This window comes from Neolamprologus multifasciatus, chromosome 9 (assembly GCF_963576455.1).
Source record: "Neolamprologus multifasciatus chromosome 9, fNeoMul1.2, whole genome shotgun sequence".
Taxonomy (NCBI): domain Eukaryota; kingdom Metazoa; phylum Chordata; class Actinopteri; order Cichliformes; family Cichlidae; genus Neolamprologus; species Neolamprologus multifasciatus.
Window position 1 is genome coordinate 18,742,856 of NC_140447.1, and position 12,184 is coordinate 18,755,039.

The 12,184-nt window shown below is 39.3% G+C and overlaps 1 protein-coding gene across 1 annotated transcript in view; it reads left to right on the plus strand.

Annotated features, from left to right (window-relative positions):
- Nucleotides 1-10,753: 10,753 nt before the first annotated feature.
- vipr1b (vasoactive intestinal peptide receptor 1b) overlaps nucleotides 10,754-12,184 on the plus strand; it is a 49,342-nt gene continuing 47,911 nt past the window's right edge. The window contains exon 1 of the mRNA XM_085172014.1: nucleotides 10,754-11,012. Coding sequence (XP_085028140.1) covers nucleotides 10,962-11,012 — 51 coding nt within the window. The 5' untranslated portion in view covers nucleotides 10,754-10,961. The remainder of the gene's footprint in view (nucleotides 11,013-12,184) is intronic.

Here is a 12,184-nt window from a genome sequence, read left to right on the forward strand (position 1 = left end):
CAAAAACACTTAAATTTAAGCAACGTGTTATTCAGCAGCCACACTAAAGTGCTTCAGTGGCCAAACAGGCACAAAAAGTACACAGGATATCAGATGAACGTTGATTTTTCTCTCTTCCAAAAAAAGAAAATAAAAAAAATCTTCCTGCCCTTCTATCTCTCCAAGTTTTCATTTCTGAAGTATTAAAAAAAAAGAAACTCGTGGGCTTTTTTTCTTTCTGAAAAACACATAACAGTTCTTTAGTGCCAGTCTACAGAGAAACTGTGTGTTTGCTGATATTTGTTGAGCTTTTCCAAATACCTCCCACTGCTCTCCTCTTCTCTAGCACTAGCAAGACACTTAAATTGCAACCCCAACTTTATTGGCATTTGCACCATTAATTCAGGACAGGGATGAGAAGGAAAAACAACCAAAAACACCACCTGGCTGCAGCACATGAAAAGTTAGCTTGATGGTAAGCTACCAGATTTAATTACTCATTAATTAAAAGTGCTGCAGTGCACTGTCCAAGCCTGCTTAAGCCATTTTCATACTTTATAAGAGGCCAATTCTTTCAATTATACCGTGGGGGCAGCTTCAAGAGAACTGGAAGGAAGAAGAACAACACAACACCACCTGGGGAATTGGACACGATGAAATATAACTCTAATGAAATATAATGAATTATATTAGCAGCTAGTGGAGGTACGTATTCAGTTTAGTTTAAACTCCAAAACCCCACAAAATTACATAAATACATTATTTTATTATAACCTGCCTACCTAAAACAAAAAGCTAAAAATCAAGCAATAATTAAAATAAATTAATAACTAAAAAATAAAAAATAATCCAAACAACACAGGATACAATACTATTTAAAATAAAGATGCTTGTGTGATTAATACATTGAATATAGAATTAGGCTAAAATACAATAAGAAGGCTTAAACAAGACAGCAGCAGGGTAGTAATATAAAAAGGGGGAAAAACACTGGAGACTTAATGGTGTGAAACTTACCATCATCATTGGGCAGCCAAACAATCACCAACAGAACTAACAACCATCAGGATCAGATTGTAACAGAAAGACAGTCATTAAATGTGCTCTAACAGTTAGTATAAACGCACTAAATCACCTTTCCACACAACTGCGACTAGAATGACAACAACAAATGTCAAGAGAAACAGACTGAATGATGGGCTGCAGGTGCCCCTTATAATCAAGCAATCAGAGGAATCAGAGTTAATGCTGCATTTAAAATCACTACTCAGATAAGGAAAAAGTGTCACTAGGAATTCCCCACTACGTATACAGTATGTCTGGAGGTTATAACCATTTTACTCTCTTGAAGCAATACATTTGGGATAAAAATAAGAACGCAGTGTAAGTTTATAGCTTACCGCTGATGTAATTTCCTCTCTGGGAGCTGTGACTGAGGAGCAGCTCTTTGACACACATGATCACACCTCTTCTCTGCCACAGCTTTGTAACACACAGGCAGTGTCCAGACAGAAGACAATACTCTGTGCTTTGTGCAGTCACATTGCTCCCACTATCTAAGCACCATTTCAAAACCCTTCATCCAAGTGGCAGTCACTATCCCACAACCTGCATCTTGTACTGATTGCCGCTCAATTGCATACTCGCTTTCTATTGGCTCAACTGTCAACAGCTTTCTATGCAGCATCAGCACACTGTTTATTATAACAGAGTCATGATTGCTAAGTGCATAATTGTGCACTCTCAGAGTGCAAGCTACAGGTGAGATGTACTTTAATGGTTGTCCTTGGAAGAAATGCTGCAGTCGTGCCCATTGAGGCTCAGATTAGACTGTCACTGCTGATTGTTTGTGAGGTGATTGTACGACTGTGCCAGTCATGCAGAACAAAAGAAGGACGCTCTGACGAGAGTGGAAGCATTCAGATTATTCAGTATTCAAATATTTTTATAGTTTTTAGAGTTCATTGTCTTGTGCAGTTTTGTGTGGAAGCATGTAGTTGTATAGAAAATCTAAAAGATAAAAATCCAAGTCTATTCAATGCTTTCTAAGCACCAGATGCAGATCTGAGTTGGTCACTGGCAAGTAAGAGTAATAAAGGAAAAACTATAGGCATTTTCTCCAGCTTATAGATATTAATACAGCGAAGGGACGGGCTGATATTAAACAATGCCAAATAAACATAAAAGAGTCTCTCTGCTGAAGGGGATACAGCTCCAGCAAAAACAATAAGCTTCCAAGGTTAAGACAGTAAAGCAACCGACTTCACATAATCTTGGAATATACAAGTTGCAGAAAGCTTCTTTAGCAGGCATTGATGTGGCCGGCCTGGTTGCGCTTGCTGACGCGAATGTGCGGCTGCAGAGGATTAAAGACGACGGCTGAGTGGCACTGCAGGTGGCAGGCTGTTCTTGCCGACCTCACCAGAGAGAGAAAATCAAGTTGGCTGGCAGTATGATTGCTGTCACTGCGATGTACCTCCATTATGATGCACCATGTGTATCACGTTTTCACCTTTCACTTCTTCCAGCAGCAGCATTTAGCACACCTCTGTTCTACATTTTTGAGGCATGAGAAGCCTTTAAACAACAAGAGCTCTTAAACTGTCTGACCATGGGGAACACTGGTAACTGAAGTCTGGCACAAACAGCCATAAATAGATGCTTCCGTTACTGACATGAAAAGCCTTCTGCTCTAACCAAAAGGCTAGTTCAAGTGAAAGGAAATCTATCTTTGAACCTTTTAAGTTAATCAAATTAAGCAATTGATCAATTTGTGTCACATTACAGAAAGTACAGTTTTATCACTGATCTGTTCAATATACAGTCATGAGACTGTATGAATGCAGTCCTGTGAAAAACTAACTACACCCATTAAAATTAAGAGGGTAAGTAGCAGCCAGGTGCTGTTAACAAATGCACTTGATTAATTGATAATCTGCAAGTGTGAGCACCTCTATACTAAAACAGACATTTTGGCAGTTTGTGGGTCTAAAGCATTCAGGTGTGTTAACACAATACCAAGGGAGAAAGATATAAGCAATGATATTATAAAAAAAAATCAATTGTGGCTGCCCATTAATCTGGGAAGGGTTATAAGGCCATTTTCATACAATCTGAAGTCCATCATTCTACAGTGTAAAAGAAGTGGGAAACATTCAAGACAGCTGCCAATGCTCCATGGAGTCAACACACAAGTAAATTAAATCTGAGGTGAGACTGTGAAATGCTCAGAAAAACTGCAAAAATCTAAGAGCTGCATGTCTGTACAGGCCTGAGTTAGCATGTTAAATGTTAATGCTCATAAGAGTACAATTAGAAAAACACTGAATAAGTATGGTTTGCTCAGAAGTTTTTTTTTTACTGAAAAAAGGTCATAGCAACATAGGTTAGGTTTGCAAAGTCTGAATCTGAACAAATCAAAGACTTGTGGAACAACGACAAAGCCAAAGTGGAGATATCTGCCCATAATCCATAGCACAGTTGGTAACAACCCACCATGCTGTGGTACTGTCAAGGATGGTGAGGGATGGGTGATGATTTGGGCTTGTTTTACAACTTTGTACTCGTCTGAGTATCCAAGTATTCCAGAGTCAACTGTGAGGACGTCTGTGCAACAGCCAAAGGTTGGCACAAGCTGGGGGATGCAGCATGACGAGGAGTCCAAACACAGCAGCAGATCTGCAACAGGATCACTGAAAAGGAAAAACATCAAGGTGTTGCGGTGGCTGCACCTCAACCCGACTCAATGCTGTCATTAGACCCTAAGAGAGCTGTGGATAAACAAATGGTCAGATGCCTCAATGAGATGAAACAACATTCATTGTAAAGACGACTGAGCAGAAATGCCTCCCCAATGAGAGACTGATAAGCTCATACAAAAAGGATTTTCTTTGAATTATTGCTGCCAAAGGTGATCCTACAAACTTGAATCATGGAGTGTACTTAGTTTTTCACACACTGCTTCCACACTTTGGCTCAGTTTTTGTAAAATAAATAATGACACTGTGTCACATCACACGTGTTTTTGTTCTTCTGACATGTTGCTTATGTAATTTTAAAACCTGATGATATTGATGATGATGATGTTCTGATAGGTAAAACCAAAGAATTAACAGAAGATGTATTTGCTTTTACCATAATTGTATAAATTAATTGCTGTGCACTTGATTTGAATAAACAAGGACATACTTATTATTTTTCCCGTGTTCACAATTAACAAAGAGATGTTCCAAATTGTAAAATGTCTTTGTGTTTAACAAAAAAAACCCCAACCCCCCAAAAACACAGGTATACAAACTATCTTCCAATTTCCTCTTGTTCTATTCACTCATAACAGGCTCAGCTGGCTGAAGTCCTGCATGCTGTGTGCTTGAATCACAGGCTGACAATGACACTCACAGATACTAATGGTCTCACCTTCACCTTGGGTTAAGGCTCTTTTTTAGAAAATGCAGGCAGGAAAGAAATGCTTGGTGCTTTGATGAACAGCAGCTGCAGCAATGGAAGAATGAATAGGAAAAATGCTGTGTGGGATTATAATGATGGTGCTTGAATTTACAGTGTTTATTGTTTCCCATGCAAACAAATGAAATGTGGACCGACTTGGGGGCAAAACTGTACATGCATTTATTAGCGTGACTGACTAGCTAAACCCTCTGCATTGATGTTTAAAAACAATCTCACTGAGCATTAATTAAAACTGAAAGAGATTATCATAAAAGCATTCTAGATATATCCCATTTATCAAATTTTACAGTTTTAGAGAGAGAACCCCCAAAATTTGATGATTTCCGGTGATTGAGTGCTTGGCGACTGTGGGGAGAGAGAACTCCTTTTTAACAGGAAGTCTGTGTAGGTCACAGGTGTCGAACTCCAGGCCTTGAGGGCCAGTATCCTGCAGGTTTTAGATGTGTCCTTGATCCAACACAGCTGATTTAAAGGCTAAATTACCTCCTCAACATGTCTTAAAGTTCTCTAGAGGCCTGGTAATGACCTAATCATTTGATTTAGGTGTGTTGACCCAGGGTGAGATCTAAAACCTGCAGGACACCGGCCCTTGAGGCCTGGAGTTCAATACCCCTGGTGTAGGTCCTCAATCATCCACATCATTGTGGTCTTAATCACTTTAGTTGAAAGAAACTGTTTCACCTCTCATCCAAGAGCCTTTTTCAGGTCAAAAACTGATGGATTAAAGATTTAACGCCTAGTGAGACTATCACCTTGGAGGTGTTGCCAAGAGTCATTGGCCCCACCTTGTTACCATGTCAATCAAACACAACTCATAAGACAGATGTGAGTGGGGGTTGAATTGACTGGAAGGGTTCTCCAGACTGAGTTGTAGGTGGCTGATATTTGGTGTCGTATGTTGTAAAAGAGGGTACCACCTTTGTTTTCACTCCTCACTCAAACCATTTTGGTCAAAAATGTGAACATTGACGCTCATAAAATTGTCTTTTCTTCGTTAAGTGCAGATGCACAGCTTAGTCCTGTTCACTTGTGTCTTACATTTGTGGCGCATGCACTTGGCCTCTCCTATGTTCTGTATGTCCAAGCTCTCCTCACTGCATTGCGCAGGTTACACAACACTGTCCATCTTGTGTTCAGGTGTTTTTGTCCTCTGGGATGAACTGGGATGGAGTTTCTCAGACAAACCCGCTAAATAAAAAGTATTATTCTACCTGTTGTTCTGTTTCCTCTGGTTAATGTCTCAGATTTTTGTCATGCTTAATAAAGACCCAGTTGGGATAATAGCATGCTTTGAGCATTCTCTTAATGATTGTGCTAACTTTCTTTCCGTTCTGCCTTGCAGGGAACGTTTTCTGCCAAGTGGCACAAGGTCCTGATAACCTCAAGTCTGTGTTCAAGTTAGTGGTGGGAGTCAAAGAGCAGGTGCTGGCCTGTATTTGGGTTTCTGGAAAACTTCAAAGTCCAGGCTATCGTCCTCCCCAAAGTACACAGCACAGTCCAGGAGTGATAACCTGTTTTCTTTGGTATCCTCCCTTGTGAGCACATTAACTCAGTGAACAGAAACAAGTTCTGCAGGGAGGATACCGAAGAATCATGATTAGGGAACAAGAAGTCCACTAAGCTACTGAAACTCAGGATTTAGGTGAGGACAAAGGCAAAAGCTTTGACACTGAGCTCACAGCTTTGACAAAACCCAACCACACTCACTCTGACTTTTTCTGTGTTAAATGTGACTCAGTACAATATCTGCCACAAACTTTAATAAACCTCTTTCTGAGATTCTGCAGTATGAATAGTAAATTCCTATAAATGCGATTGCCATAAGGCCAGCTGCAAAATTAGCTGGATAGTAAATATCAGCTGTAGGCACAAGAGGGAATTGTCTGGAACCAACTATTAGTAAATCTGGGACTTTGAATAATAACATAAAACCCATTTTATGTCGCATTCATTTTGTTTAACTCACATTAAGTCTGAGTAACCCTTGGATGCAGGGTAAAGCACCACCTACGTATAAAGCATTTCCCTTGTTAGCTTTGTAGCTGACAGATAGTAATGGGTATTATCGGCTCTGGTAACCCTCTTGTATACTTCCCACCCCTGCTGTATACCAGTCGGCTGCAGCCTTCGCTCCCACTGACAGCTGCGTTAAAATCTCCTTTTACAATCAGTTCAACACACCCTGTTATTTTATCCGTCACTGCAACATTTTATTGACAATTCACGGATGTAGTTGCCACATCGCCGCGAATCTCTTCGCATATGTATGGCCCATCAGGCATAGAAAAACTAGAGAAGCTGCTAAAATCACAGGTAATGTAACTTACTTAAACCTGCAAATTGAACCCAACAGAATTCACCCTACTTCTTACTAAAAATGTGCTGAAGAATTTGAGATGATTAAAGGAAATGTCAAAATTAGAGTCTATCTACCTAATCCTTAATATTTTCGGAGGCTTCAAGGAGCAATTTATCCTACTTGAGCTATAATTTGGAGAATTTATTTTTTGCCATCCTTTGCCTCTTCGTTGTGAAACCATCCCTACACATGGAGGTGGCCTAAGATGAATTCGGTAGCCTGAAAGACTCTTGACCTTACCCACAGAGAAGTCTGTTAATTTTCCATGGTCTGGTGGTCTAATACATCACTCTCTGGATCTAAAGGTCAGATGTGATTCAAATCCAACCAAATAAGAGAAACTATAGATTTATTTTAATCTAATGACTTAAAAAATTGTCTCTTTCAGTACAAAGGCTGCTCTTTGTTACCCCTCTGAAGGGAAAGCAAAGAGGTTTGTGCAGTCATATATACTTTGTAACAGCATCAGCTCTTTTCAGTAACTCAAAAAATAAGTTTTATAAAACTACTGTATATAAGAAAAAGATTTATCCACCTGACAGGGATCACAGCTTTTCAGTACAGTAGCAGCAAAATGTAAGCCCTGATTCATAAACATTTGCCTGACAGTGGTGCTAAAAATGTTTTAACTCGATGAAAACTGCATTTATATTTTATCTTTGCATACGATCCTACATTTATTTGTATATTCATTAGTGGTTATATGGCAAATATACTGCAGTGTGCTTTAAAACTACCAAGGCAGCATGTTTAAATGAAACACAAACCAGGGAGTGATGCCATAAGATAGAAATAACCTGTGATGTCACACAAAGAAAGCAAGGATTAAGTAAAACAAGAACACTCTATGTGTTGGTATGTGTTCTGTTGTGTTACGAGGCCTGAGCCAACCACACTATCCATCAATATTCATGGGAGAGCTCAGGCAGAGAAGTCCTTACTGTGCTGTGAGGTCTAGTCAGCTGTGAGTGGAGCCACCGTGACACAGACGGCATGAGGGTACCGCTGTGACTTAAGAAGATGGAGGGGTCGCCCGATGCTGCAGTCAGGATGGATGATGAGAGTATTTCTGTGACTGCAGGGGGACGAGACAATTTTAGAGGCTCTGCGAGAACTTATAGGCAATTTTGTGTCTCTCACTTGGTGCGGCTTGTTATTTTTAATCACACTGTGCTCATCTTTGTGCATTAGCAATTACAAAGGGATTGCCCACTTCAATTTGGGTAATGGACGTCTTGTCATTGAAGGAAGTAGCTGTTCAGTGCATCCCTCTTTATAGATTTCTTACCCTTGTGTCACATCAGGCTTTTACCCCAACATTAGGGTAACGAGCTGCTGGCCACCTACGCGTCTCCTCCTTCCTGCCGCCACAACCACAGAGTGCATCTTCAACCTCATAACTTTTGTTTTCAGAAAACTTTCAGAAACCTTTATCTTATTATCATGCCTTCAAGGATTATTTTTTTAATTTATACTGTTGTAAGAGTGGATATACACTAATGGTTTCCAAACAAAGATGCCTTTAGGCAGCTTTTTTTGTATTTGCAGGTACATTAAATTACTGTGAGTGATTATTCAAGTTACCTTTGTGCCATTTTATGTGTCAGATGTCAGTAATTTTTTGCAGGAGTTTGATTCAGTCTTGCCTAAGTTCAGAGTTATAAGGAAACAGGGAAGCTGGGTTCCCTTTTCCTAGCTCCCAGCTAAAATGTCCAGGCTTAGTGGCTTAAAGTTAGATGGTCACTTTATTTGGTAGGCAGATGTTAACACAGGCTGCTAGACATTTGCTAGGTCTAACATCACCTAATTCAAGCATTTCATCTCTGTTTTTGGAGCGTTTTCAGTGCAATTACCCAGCAAATGATACGTCTTCTTGTAGTTAATTGTTAACAGAGTACATTCAAGAAGTCTGCACTGATTCATTGACAGTTACTTGCAGGGTACACCCTGGACAGGTCCAATCCATCCACAGAGCTATCACATTAATGCCCTAAGCATCCTTCGAAGGACGTGGCCTATCACGAGGAGCCGAAGTGAGCGGTTAAATGGGATGGTCTAGCCTACAATGCGCCGCTTCTGTTGCCTAGCAGCTACAGACCTTATCATTGCTCAACATAGATGGAGGAGAAAATCTTCATTTTGCCTCATTTGTTTTTACTTTTACTAGAGGAAATTAAGATGTCTGTGATCTGTCTGAGGCTGAGAGACTATAGTCACATAAAAACAAGACTGTTAGCCAAATGTAAAACGTTAGCTTGTAAACAACAGCTAGCTAATGTCATTTATTTGACTGGTGTCATTACAATATAGTTTGAATAATATAAAAGGGCCAACATTGACATTGTTATATATATTTCTAATGAAAAATGACAAGTGGTGCAGTTTAACTCAGATGACTCATACTGAGCTTGAGTAAAAGTTCAAGATACATTTCCATTTCATATCACTGAATATCATCACTGCTCTATCTCAGCGATAAGAAATATTGTTAATATAGCGCAACCTACATTTGTCTGAAAGCTTTACTTATTTACCTGTCTTTCCCCAGGCTGTCGAACTACTTTACTACGCCCCCTTACTTCGATCACTACTCGATTAATGTGTTACAATAAGGCACTTACTGATACAGGCTATAATAGCTTTGCACACTGGACTGAATATAAGCATTTTGCACATCATGTTCCACCTACATATTGCATTTGCTCCCTTTTTGCTCATAACATTTACATATTTTTCAAATTCTGATTTGTATCCTAATAATATCTGTAGGCAGTTGGTATATATTCCTATTGTGTGCACTTATATTAATATTTATATGGCTATGTATGTATTGCATATACTATTCTATATTTTATTTCTGTGTCACTATTTTATTACACCATGAACAAACAACAAACAAATTCCTCCTGGTTTACATTTAAGCGCAGTATCCTGTAATTTTAGCAAAAGTTATAAAAAGAACTAACAAGATGTGACAATTTTATGTTTCTCATAAAGTGAAGGACAAATTGATGCTCTTAATATTTCTTTACTGAGTTATAAAATAATTTCATAACTACCATGACAGAGACAGCAAAGCATTCACACCAACAGACAGTTAATAGACATGTAAGCACATGTTATTTCTATATTTAAAAGCTAAATGCTAATTACCTTAAAAATCAAACTCACAAACTTACCCAACATGCATAGCGGACCTTCTTGCTGTAAATCAACAGGGCTAGCTACACAAAGTGAAAGTCTAGCAATATTTTATTTAAAAGTTAGCAAAGTTAGCAGCTATTGTCTGAATGCTACAGCAATACAGATGGATGGGCTCTGATAACCAAGCTAGCTTTTCTTAGCTTATAACTCAACACTTCACTGCTCCTGTCCAAACATCCAGCTGCAAAAGATAAAAGTGCTTAAACCAGGCGTCAGAACCTCTAATCTACAAACCAGTGGATGTCTTCGCAGTGACTTTTTCTATGTCGTACTGTATACAACCATATACAAACATTATGTTTCCTTGCAGTTAGTTTCACAGACCACATTTGATGGTAGTGAAATGCAAAGTAGTGACGCACCGAAGAAGAAAACACTAAGCAAGAAAACAATAAGCACGACAAATATTTAGTGAGTCAGCTTGGTAAATATTTCATGAATTCAAGAAACATATAACATTGTATGTCATGTTTATTTCTGTTTGTAATATTCTCAGTCTCTCCATAATCAATGTTTGACTCTTTGAATAATACAGTCATCTATGGTTCTAACACTTCATAAAATCTGCAGGAAAACACCAACCCACACTTGCAGGGTTTATTCCGCAGTGTGTGTTGTCACTAGCCTCGCTGTGGAGAATCGGCGTGTTTGTCTACAAAAGCATGCATTGTGTTCACAATTAACCAGCCTGACAGACTTGTCAGCAGTCTTCAGGGACGTGACAGGCGGCGTGGAGTTGTGAATGGGAGAGGGGGCGGGTACAGGGAAGCAGACGCAGCTCCTCTGCTGGAGGGGCGCACACAGAAAAGCGCAATCCGATGGAGCGTAGGCGGTTTACCTCACACACCTAGACACGCGTAAACATACGCACTCACTTCTCCTCAAACACTTAAACCAGTCTCCAAAGGAGTTTTTTTACCCAAAGAGAATAAAAAAAAAATCTAAGGACAGGATGGATTCTGCACAGCTGCTCCTTCTGGTGTTGTGCGGATACCTGCCAAAAGTAAGTCTCTGTCTCTCTTCATACTGAAACCATTAATTTATACTTTTACTACAGGCATATTAGATTAAATCCGCTGTTGGACTCTTAAAAAACATTTTTGAGTGTGTTTAATGTAATGAAACAAAAACCCTTTTACTACTATTTTACTTTTCCTGCTCTATGATATTTCCTGTTCATCTCCTCGTAAGACATCTGGCTTTAGAACGATAAACTAGGCTGCTTTCACTCAGCAACGTGAACAGTTGGCTTTAAAAAAAAAAAAAAACCGTGAGTGTAGTAAAATAAAAAGTCCTCTAAATCAAAAGATCGCACATGATAGTGGTTCAGATCAGAATTCGTTGTGAAACCTTTGTGTGTGAAATCCACCAGTCTGGCTGCTTTTTACTTTGTTCCTCCGCCTGTTTTATTTATTGTATACAATAAATATATATTTTCATCCATTCTCCCAGGTGGATGAGTGGAGTAATTTACCTAGGCTCTATTTTTACTACTCTAGTAAATAGTTGTACTCTCTCTAGGTTTATATAATTACATAGAAAGCCTTTGAGCATTGCCACCTGGTAATAAGTCACCTTTTAGTGGCACTCAGTGTTGCTGCTGGGAGTTTTTCTAAGCCTGCACTGTGAGTGATGGATGCATAGGCTTTCCCGCATCTCCTTAAAATTACACTCACTGTAGACATAAGCAGGAGTGAGGCATGAGTCTCTGCTGGTCTGCTCGGTTGTACCTTTTGGTCCTTTTGTGAGCAACAAAACGAAGCGCCGTCAGTTTTTGCCTCATTTTTCAGAAATGTTATGTGAATTTCACTTCAGTTTTATTTTTTTACTACACAATAGCACCGGTTCACAACAGTCAATATTTGAGAATATTTGGAATATGAAGAGGGCTCTCACTGCATTTCAGTAACTGAGGGCAGAGATTTGCTTGTTATTCATCTGATCTCTGTCAGGAACCTGTAGTTTCAGTGAACTGAGGAATTTTCAGACATGTGGGAGAGAAAAGAAATAGACAAATATCTACTAATAGTTATAATTTTGTGCTGATCTGAGTCATCTGTCCCTGAAGCAAGGCTTCCTCAATGCTTTCCACAGAAGCTCTCTTCAGGCAGACTACACTGTGAACATCTACTGTATTTGCCTGTGTGAGAATTTCTTCCCGCTCACCTCTCACGA